Here is a 10,828-nt window from a genome sequence, read left to right on the forward strand (position 1 = left end):
AGTTTGTCTCTTTATAATAACCTATTAGTATTTGCATTGTACCTTGCGTAGGCTGCGGCATCACCATCAAGGGGCGCTCCATATAATCCCAAAAATCCTTGTTTTTGCCTTCTGTACTTGTAAAAAATGCAAATAGTTTACATCTGACAGAACGTAAACAAACATAGGCCAGCCGGTTAAATGCAGGGTTATAGGGAAAGTCTTCTTCAATCATGTAAAGTTTCTGGAGCATTTGCGGCCGATTGGGGCTTCTAGCAGCCCTAGTGCGGCCTGCCTGGCACTGGGGCCGACATTGGCAATTTTGGCAAATGATTTTGTTAGTATATAACGGCGTTTTTGGCTCTTAACTAGTAAATAACCCAACTTTTCGGTCTGTTAGTGCTGGCAACGTCGAGTTTGGTTCAATGAAAACAAACCGATTGTCATGTCAGGTTGATCGACTCCCCAGCTTTGTGTCCTTCAACGGTGATGATAATGTATCATACGGTTTTATGATTCTGTTTGCTGTTTGCGAGCAAAACGCAGTGTTTTGTGAGCCGTGGGATTAACGAGGTGTTTGGCGACATGGCAGCATAGTCGGCGAATTCTAGACGCAGCCCGTTGTTCGAATACAAAAAACTGTCCTTACATATCCTGAGTATGGATTATAAAAGTGTCGTGTACAATGCTGCTAGAGATGGCAACCTGAATCGGCTAAAAGTAAGATTATTTCTCGTTAATTGCATGGTTTTTCAGTTGTTTGTATCAAGGGGTCTCGTTACGTTTTTCCGATAATTATCGACTTGGCCCAGCTCCCAACTTCTGACATGGCAATTGTGGTTTAGTTTCTGCCTGCTTGCGCTCTCATCTAAATCTAAAACAATCGGTGACTTCTAAAGCAAAAGCCCAGTCGTCGAGTCCCCCAAAATTGCAAACGAACGACTTTTAGGAATTTATCTGTAAAGTGTGGCAAAGCAAGCTATTGCTTCACAGTTTTCACATGCCCCACGAGTTTATTTGTGATTAAGCCTCAGCCTCCTGATACGGTTCTAAAGCACACAGTTGAGTAATTGTTACCATACACCTTCATCCCACATACATGTTTCCATTATCTGCCTAATATTCTGATAATTATCAGATGTTTCGTTGCTTTATACAAGCTGATCCATTAGCCTACTTATTACTAACTGGGTGAGTGGAACTATGGACTGGAGTCTTGGAAAAAGCCTCGTTAAAAGTGACTAGCTTAAAATCAAAATTCCGTACGCTATCGAGAGCCCTAGGAATTACTGAGGAAGATTATTCCTCTTCATGCGTGGTTAGTCAAAGGACTGCACAACGTCGGCTTAATTGAAAAATAAACGGTTTTCCAAATTGCGCAACTATTTTCTGTCGACACATCATGAAAACCGTTTTTTTATTACATATTTCACTATTAATTTTTTTCACTTAAAACAAAACACCTGGTTTTTTCAATGAGAATTTCTCTAATTGTCTAAATACCTTTTGCTGGATGTTAGTGGTCAAAAAAACATAAATAAGTGCAATTAACTGATTATATCTTCTGTGAAAGATATGATAGATGCTTTTTTCTTCAAACATATTGAAGAAAATGTATTTGTTTAAAAACGGTTGCTCATATTACCTTTGATCGAAAAACATCCGTACAGCTATGAAAGTGCGAATAAACTACTTAATCTTACTGCCACTTAATTGAGTAACTTGCCTAATAATAGGGCTTGATTTACTGTTTGTTCAACTTTTACAATTTTTCCTTTCTTTGTGCGTTATGGATTTATAATTTCTTTGTGTCTAAATTCTTAGGAATTCAGTTTTTTTACGTTTTGAAAAGTTCGAAACGTACGAAGAATCGAATTTTCGAAACAAGTAAAAATAAAGGTTTTTGATTAGGAAGATGTTTGCGATTTGAGGAAGTTTAATAAGCAATATTGGACATTTTCAAACGCAAGTGAAATTTGCTCAAAAATATTTTGCTGAAGTAAAGAGAAGCTATCTGATAATGTGTGGAATTTTCAGGCCAAAAGCTAATAAAGCCATATAAGTACAGCGCATTTTGAATAAAAACACAAGACGGTACACGATGAAATTAAAAGAAAACGTTCAGATACTTAATGATTTTTTGATAAGCAAAAAACAAAGCCAGTGAAAGCCGGGAACAAAAAAGACAGAGAAATTTTTGAAAATATATTATGAGAATTTTGAATGAAAAAATTTGAAGAAAAAATTAATTCATTGAAATGATTCGCTTTACATTTCAATCAACATTCATTGCAATGAATCGCCTACTTAACTTGCTAATAGGTGTGACTCATCAAAGGAAAACTCTCCTGCTAGTGCATTGACTTTCTTATTCGAATGGCCACTAAACAGTAACCCATTCGTTCGCCTTTTGCTCGTTTGCTTATATAACAACCCCATATTCTTCGTGTTATGGAATAGGAAGTTAATCCAGCAGCCAGCCAGCTCTTGTTCACTTTCGCCGAATACTCAGTTTCTTCTGACTGGTAGCTTGAAGAACTGAAGTGGCCACGCTTTCCTTGTTTAAACCATCGAGTGCTCTAATTTGTGTGGTTTAATTGATGTAAGTTTCCCTTTCTTTGTTATTAACATCTGCAATTATGATCATGTTGGCGGTTGACAGCATTTCATATACAATTTCAAATTGTCTACCCGAGTAATTTCCGAATTCACACACTTGCAACCTATTTTTCGCCAAAATATGTTTATTTTAATAATGTTCATGTTTGCACTCTCTGAAGGTGAATGAAGACTGGAAGGACACTCTATTTATAGACTGAAATATATTATCGTTTGTTGGATGTATTAATGGCCTGATTGTAATTAGCAATTTAAATTATTTAAAAAAAACCATTAAAATTACAACTAATGTCGGTTGCAAGTGTAATGCATTGTATCAGGGCGGACTTTGGACTTGTGGTATGACAAACGCATGTTTTCCTGAGAGCGCTTTGCAGAGAAAGAACGGCATTCTGCATATGCAAAGTATTCATTTGTCAGTTAATTACCCGTAAAAAAACACATAGTACCACTTATCTGTTGAATAACTTGAACAGTTAATTGATTAGAATCCATCAGCAATTAAGCGTTTACAGTCGAGTTGAAGGATGAATTTCTCATTTTCCATCAAGAGAGTTCTGGAAATGTATTCAAAATTCAAAGGTCTGTTCCTCTCGTGTCAGGAAATAGTAGAAAACAACCAAACTTACAATTACTGACTTCCTGTTTTTGCAACCCGAATCAACCAAGTATTTATAGATTACAAAGCTGAAACAGTGAAAACACAAGTTCGTAGATCCTGCAGAATTTTGTCTTTTTCTGATTCAGAGCATAAGAATGTATTTGGTGCAATGACTCAAGTGCGAAGAAAGAAGCACGTCTATTTCTGGGCAATTATAAATCCAAATTACTTGAGGCTCAAGTCCTTGCAGATGCAGCTAATGATTCTTTGTGTTCTTAGTTTGGTGCTTTGAAACAGCCGAAATAACCCAATTTTTACAGTTCGTTTTGCGATTTAAGGCGTTTTTTTTTCAAGTTTAAGAAGATATATGAGGAGATGACTTGCATGTGATATCGACCTAATTATAACGCGATTTTGACTCGTATTGTTCTAGGCTACTATTAATAAGTAGTTAGTTTTTGTTGCTAACAATGAATCGCATTTACATTCAATTGCATAGGTCAGTTGTCCTTAAATGATATTTTCCTCCTTTATGGGCGACTGACTGGCAATATTAATGCATTATTTATCAATTTCTTAGCCTTTGTTTATAAAAAACGAGGCTTTTGTTCGGCACGCAAATTTTCGATTTGGCTTTTTGCCTTTATCAGGTGGATTTTCTCGAATGTTTTTCAATAATTATCCATAGGAGCTTTCAGTTAGGAAGAGATTAACTTTGTGAGGTGATTAATTGCTGTACTTTTTGGAGGTACATTTATGATTTATGAATATTTGGGTGGAATTGAATTATTGGGCGAAATATTGGCGATGAAATTGTAGTATTTTGCTGATACAATTTCCAGTGTTATTTGAGTACATTTCCTTTGCGAATTGCACATTTAGAGCAACGCATTTTGATTGAAAATTGTATTATCAAGTTGCAAAAAGTTTTTGGTTTTCCAATCAGTGCAAACTTAGCATCTTGTGCCATTTTTAACTGCATATGATTATTTTCAATGTATTTTTATATTTAAATATTTATACAGGAGTGCGTGCTTTCCAAGATAAACAGTTTGGGTTCTCGACTCGTTTCCATTCGATTCTTTCGACACAAGAAGGTCACAAATATACGTTTATAAAGTGTTTGGTTCAATAATAAGGAAGAAATCGTCGGCTAAAGATAGTTAACGCGATAAAACGCTTAAAATGTGCCGAAAATGTCTATTATTTCGGATCTGAAACTTGTAGCATGTTTTTCAATTAGTTCAATGCATTCCTCGCGTCCGTGAGCTGAAAATGATGTGAAATTTAAGACATTTTGAGAAAATTTTCATTTTTTCAAAAATCGACCACCCTTGGAAAATTTTCGACCAAAAGTCAAAATTTCACATGTGTGTTTTTTGAGCTCAATCGATTCCTTTCGACGTAAGAAGGTCATAACTATGCATTTATAAAGTGTTTGGGTCAAGAATAAGGAAGAAATCGTCGGCTAAAGATCGTGAACGCTTAAAATGTACCGTAAATATCTATTAATTCGGAACTAAAACTTCCACCATGTTTTTTCAATGAGTTCGCGTCCGTGAGATGAAAATGATGTGAAATAAGACGTTTCGAGAAATTTTTTATTTTTTCAAAAAATCGACCCCCACCCTTGGAAAAATTTCGACGAAAAATTAAAATTGCCCATGCATGTTTTTTTAGCCCAATCTATTCCTTTCGACGTAAGAAGGTCACAAACATGCATTTATAAAGTGTTTGTGTCAATAATAAGGAAGAAATCGTCGGCTAAAAATCGTGAACGCTCAAAAAAACGCTTAAAATGTGCCGAAAATGTCTATTATTTCGCATCTGAATCTTCTAGCATGTTTTTCAATGAATTCGTTGCATTTCTCGCGTACATGAGCTGAAAAAGATGTAAAATTTAAGACATTGTTGGGAAAATTTTCGAATTCTCAAAAAATCGAATTGGAAAAATTTCGACCAAAAATCAAAATTTCACATGTGAGTTTGTGAGCTCAATCGATTCTTTCGACGCGAAAAGGTCGCAAATATGCTTTTATAAAGCGATTGGGTCAAGAAGAAGGGAGAAATCGTCGGCTAAAGATCGCGAACGCTCAAAAAACTTACCATGCCGAAGAATTTTGTCTATTTCTTTGGCTTTTCAGAAAGTTTTGAAATTACCACCCAATTAGTAAATCTATATTATGAAAATTTAGTGTTTAGTGAACATCTGAAACCGGATACTTCACATCGAACCGATTCAGACATTTTCGTGTAAAAAAAGCTAACGATTTCTAAGAAATTATAAATTTTTTTAACCTGCTGCACTCAATTGATGGCGATCTGCATTCGGGCACGTCATTAAAACATTGTTAATATTGAAATGGATTCATTGATTTTGACACCGGCTAATGGTTATTGATAATTGTATTAAAAGTGCGACTTATTTGTGTTTTTAATTGTGGCACCTTGTCGATTGTGGCAAATGCTTTGCAATGCTGTTGTTCGATCCGGTAGAGTTGAATATCAAGTTTAAGACGTTGGAGATTATCTAGACTAGACACAAAACCATCGTGGGTGTGTTATTTATGCGAAAATATCGCGCAATTACTCCAAGATATTGCATAAGTTACAACAATAAGTTCATAGTTTGATTTGTCTTTATGCTAAATTATTTACGTCTTTGAAATTGACACCTTGAATTCAGAAAAAATATGTGTTTTATGTTGGCAAAGGCGAAAAAAATTCGAATTATGTTCTGAGAAGGGCACAGCAACTAATGTAGAATATAAATGTAAAAACGGTAGCTTCCGTTTGCTTTACATTTGCAACCGCAGATAAATAAATTACATTCGTTTTCATACGTTTGACCACTAGTATGATGAATGTGTTTTCTTTAAATCGATAAGTTAATCGACATTGCGTTGAACCATCGAAAATAATCTGAGAATGTTTTTATGAGCGCGATTTTCATTAATATTCACAGGGCGTTACGGTTTACGGCCAATTTCGATTTGAATAAAAAATGCGCAAAAGCTGGGACTTGGACAACAACAAAGTCGTTCTCTGTGTTCTACCTAGTTAAGCATTATCTCGAACTTCGTTTGGATCGAGATTTCAGAAGCTTTTTATCTCTGGTTGGTGAATAAGCGGTACAAGACTGACTAAAAAAATACAGTTCAACGTATTTGGTTGGTCTGGTTCAACGAGCAAGAATGGTTCAGACCGTTACATTGTCGATGCAATAGAAACGTAACTCTTTTGTGATTAGCTACGCTACGGTCCGCTAAACACTTGCACGAAATCGGGAAAAATCACTTAAAATTAGGGACCAAATTTAATTAAAGTATACTTCAATTTTTTCGCAGTTACAATCCAGCCATCACCATTTATCGAGTTAAACTTATTTTTTATTGCCAAAATCGGCAGAACTTGCCGAAAAAAAATTGCCCGAAAAAGCCAAATTGTTTGAGAAATGATGATTTATTTTATGGTCGGCCCTCGTAAACTGAGTTGAGGCGCAGGGGCCATAGCGATCGGGGTATGTTTGTCTCTCTCGTGGACACGGTGACAGATAGAGTCGCGTAGTCTCAAATGGTGCCGTTGAAATACGAGGGAAGGATCAACAGTTCTCGATTTAATCGAGCGTAACTCATTCTTTCGAGATATTTGTTTCTAGCCGAATTTGTACACCTACGTTATCTTATTAAATCACCCAAATTTTATTTTCGAGGGAAAAGTACGCTTTTCAGAAAATTTTGTTCAGATTTTTCTGGAAAATTTTAAAAGGCTAAATTAGTGAGTGACACTTTGGAAAAGCCAATTCTATTCGGGAAATTAACTATTCAATCCAATACATTTGGAACGCCCACATTATTCTATAAAATCACGTCTTGTCCTGACCGAGAAGGTTGTAATTTGAGTAAAAATAACTAAAACTACCGAGCACTTGTTCAAATGAACGTACCGAGATTCCGTTTATAAATATCGAGGAAGTGAGCAGATTGAAACAAAAAATAGTAAGTAAATAAGATTGTCCTGCATTACCGAGGGCTGCCAAAAATGTATCGCTTTCAAGTTCGTTGTTAAAATAACACGCTAAATGTTTTGCGTTACTCCAAATGACCCAATTTGCATCAATATGAACTGACACACTTATTGTTGGTTATTTTCGATGTTTTGAATCGAATGCGCCATATTTTTCCGTATTTATCTACGGACCCGCCGAATATAACTTGAATTGCGCGTTTAGATAAGAAAGCGATGCAAAACCTTTGTATATGTGAAGACAATTAGATGATGAAATACCAGCGACATTGTGAAAATTATGGATCATGCACCAGGTAAAGGCGCAAATAAATTGGATGATGCAAACGTGACAAGATTTCCATCAAGCGAATTTGGGAAAACTGAAAAATAATTAAACGCGCTCGTAGTTTCGAGACATGTTTCTCCGCACCATCAGCAATTGGATGGTTAATTCTGGTTTGCCGCGTGACCTTTTACACTTCCCATGAATACATTTAATGTGCATTACTATAAATTATTTATATTTATTAGTTCAATGATTTAGCCAGGCTTTGAAAGTTCAGACGTAATGACTGGACTAGGAAATACTTAATAAATCACTTAAACGTGCTTGAGTGTGACTTAATCTGCATTCTGTTTGTGCATGTTCTTGGAAGTGAGCAAACATGCACCTACTCCAGTTTTTTAAGAACTCAAATCAAGATGTCTGTTCTGAGAACGGCAAGATAATGTGAGAGTCGAATGGATTTTTTCTATCCCCATTTGCCTGTAAAATCCCTAATTATATAGCAGTTAAAGGAAGTCAGCGTTATTGCTAAAGGCGAAAGAGATTATTGGAAATATCGGTTGTCCGCTTTGCCGGGTATCTGCGAGATTTTACCGATATTTAGTAGTTTGAAAAATAAGGTTTTTTGGCTTTAAAAATGTACACATGAATCATGTTCTCATTGACCTTTCCTGGCGTTTAAAGATCGTGCGTTGTTTGATGATGTTCAGCGATGTTCGCAAAAAATCACTTGTTAGGACAATGTCTCGGATGACCTTCGAAATGAATCATTCAGGACGTTACAGAAATTATCAAATCCATCTGAATAATTCAAAATTATGTATATTTTTTCGGAATTTTCCACCTTATTGTACTGGAACTAGTCGGAGTTGGCTCGCTACCAGCGGCACACTAACCCAGAACATACGTCTGCCCTCAAAATGTTAGGATTGTATAATTTCGGAAAATAATGAGTTCCAAGAAAAAAATTGCGATGCCTAGTTTAATAACGAAGCACAAATCCTGACTGGTTATTCTCTATCAGCACGGCCCGAAACATGCGTTAAAATTAGTTTTTTTAGTTCTCATTTGCGATTAGCGAGTTTCACAATTTTATGTTTGTGTTTGATGCAAAATTAGTCTGTCAACAACCTTAGCTGAATTAACATTCCAATGAAATTAAAGGTTAAAAATTACTTAATCTCGTCCCAAGTTAAGCTGCCACTGCGACATTGACCTACAAAGAGTTTTACGTTCTAAATTGTGTAAATTGCTCAACCAAAGCTACTCGAATTTTACGCAGAAGTGGATGTTTCTAAGGATTTTCAATTTACCTTAGATCCTGGTGAAAAAGTTATCCACGTTCAAGGAAACTAATTGAATAGAAGACAATCTCTACGATTGAAATCTCTGGATGGCCGATAAGCACGCAATAAAGTTACAATAAACAAATGGGAAATAGCGATTTAGTTGGCAATGAAGCTAGATAATAATTAGTCGGTAAATGCATCTGATATGAATGCTCTTGACTTTAAGCTTGATTAAAAACGCCATTAATAATAATAATATAAATGTAGAAGTTGGCGGCGAGTAAAAATCCGAAAATTGCCGCTTATAAATGCAATGCGGAAAGCGATAAAAAGAGTCCATATTTAGAAGCATGAAGGACACCTTTGTCGTCTGAGGCACGCCAATACGTACAAACGGGAAGAGAGCAAGGGAACAAAAAGCCACCAAGCTCTCTTTGTATTGATGGAACGTTTCAACTGACGTCAGCTTCATCACAGTTTTTTCAATGGTGCCTCACTACGGCCTTAATCTAGTCAATAAATTGAAATTTTACTTTTCAATTAGTATGTATGTGCAAATTAATCCTAATCCTAATCGGCTCTATTAACATTTTAATGGTATGTGCATTTTAACCAACGGATAGTGAATCAACTGAACAAAACGCAGTTCAAATTATCTATTCTCAATGCTGGATGATTGCCAGAGTTTAGCTTGTGGCACTGTTTCTATAAGGAATTTTGCTATTTTCCAATCTACTTCTATATTTATTTGATTGGCATCTTCTTCATCCCCTGAGCCTCGATTCGTGTTTGATTTAAAGTCAATGATTCATTGTTTGTGCAAATTTAATAACGTTTAGAACGATTTTGAAACTTGTGCCAAAATATTGACGTTGTAGGGAGAATCCATTAGTAATGTTTAATATTTCCGCAGGAGTCTGATGCGGAAACTTTTTTAATCTGGATCTGTAAAATGATTCCAAAAGAGAAGTGGAAGTATCTGGGTTAATAATAGTAAGGTCAGATCGTCAGATTCTTTTGAGCAAAAGACGGTTTTAGTACCATTTTGATCAGGTACTTATGGGACACCCAGTATATGCCTTAAACTTACTTCTATATAAACTGCTCAAGTGGATAAATTCTGATTGCTTCAAGCCATTTGGTTTCTCTTTGCAGCATTATTTAGCCCCTGTTGTTTTCTCTTGGTCAATGTTTTGTTAAAAATCAGGCATCTCAGACAAATTTTCTACAGTTTAGCAAATGAAAAAATACAAAATGTTGGAAAGGTCAGTAGCAGGCCGAACTTTGTTGTTGGATAAGACAAAATGTGTTTTGCATCTCAACACCAAAAGTTCAAAGATAAGCCAAATACCTCGAAACTGTTTGTGAATTTTTAGGCCATCGTTTGTGTTTACAGGATGATCTCAAAAAATAAAGTTTTTGGTCTTGCAGCGGTAACTTTTCTCCTCTTGGTCCGATTTTTGCTTGTCTGTCTTGAGCTCAGGCTGAAGCTAAAACTCCAATTCGAAAATTCGATATACAGGGTTCTATGAATAATGAGGCAAAGCAGAATTGCTCCCGAAATCTGTGAGTAAAAGAAAATGAAGTTCACTTTCCAATAATTAATGCAACCCGGTATATTTGATTTTTTTCCTGATGAAGTTTTAGCTTCCACATGAACCCAAGGTTTTGAAAATGGGTTCAAGAAATAAACGTGTATGTTGAACAGAAAAAAATGCATCACTGCAAGACCAAAATTTGTATTTTTTTTTAGGACCACTCTGTGAACAAATGATAAATTCAAAAACGTTTTCGAGATATAAAGTCTATGTTAATGCATGTGCTGTTGAAATACAAGAGAAAAACGTTTTGTCGTAATGAGAAAGATGACGATTTAGGTGAAACGTATTCTACTGTAGACACTAATGCTGTTCCAACCATTTCTGAAATGACAAAAAAAATTGTCAGAAACTCGGAATTTTCTACAATCACGCCAAGTTCATAATCATATCTGGGAGCCCTTTTGTGATCTTGAAAACTACATAAATAACATCTATTTTTGCAGCA

At 35.6% G+C, this 10,828-nt stretch overlaps 1 protein-coding gene across 1 annotated transcript in view; it reads left to right on the plus strand.

The window, feature by feature from the left end:
• Nucleotides 1-415: 415 nt before the first annotated feature.
• The window catches only part of LOC109538136 (protein fem-1 homolog CG6966), a 22,038-nt gene continuing 11,625 nt past the window's right edge, over nucleotides 416-10,828 (plus strand). The window contains exon 1 of the mRNA XM_019905229.2: nucleotides 416-699. Coding sequence (XP_019760788.1) covers nucleotides 640-699 — 60 coding nt within the window. The 5' untranslated portion in view covers nucleotides 416-639. The remainder of the gene's footprint in view (nucleotides 700-10,828) is intronic.

Source organism: Dendroctonus ponderosae, unplaced genomic scaffold, assembly GCF_020466585.1.
Source record: "Dendroctonus ponderosae isolate FM_Combo_2020 unplaced genomic scaffold, Dpon_F_20191213v2 Dpon_F_20191213_1, whole genome shotgun sequence".
Taxonomy (NCBI): Eukaryota; Metazoa; Arthropoda; class Insecta; order Coleoptera; family Curculionidae; genus Dendroctonus; species Dendroctonus ponderosae.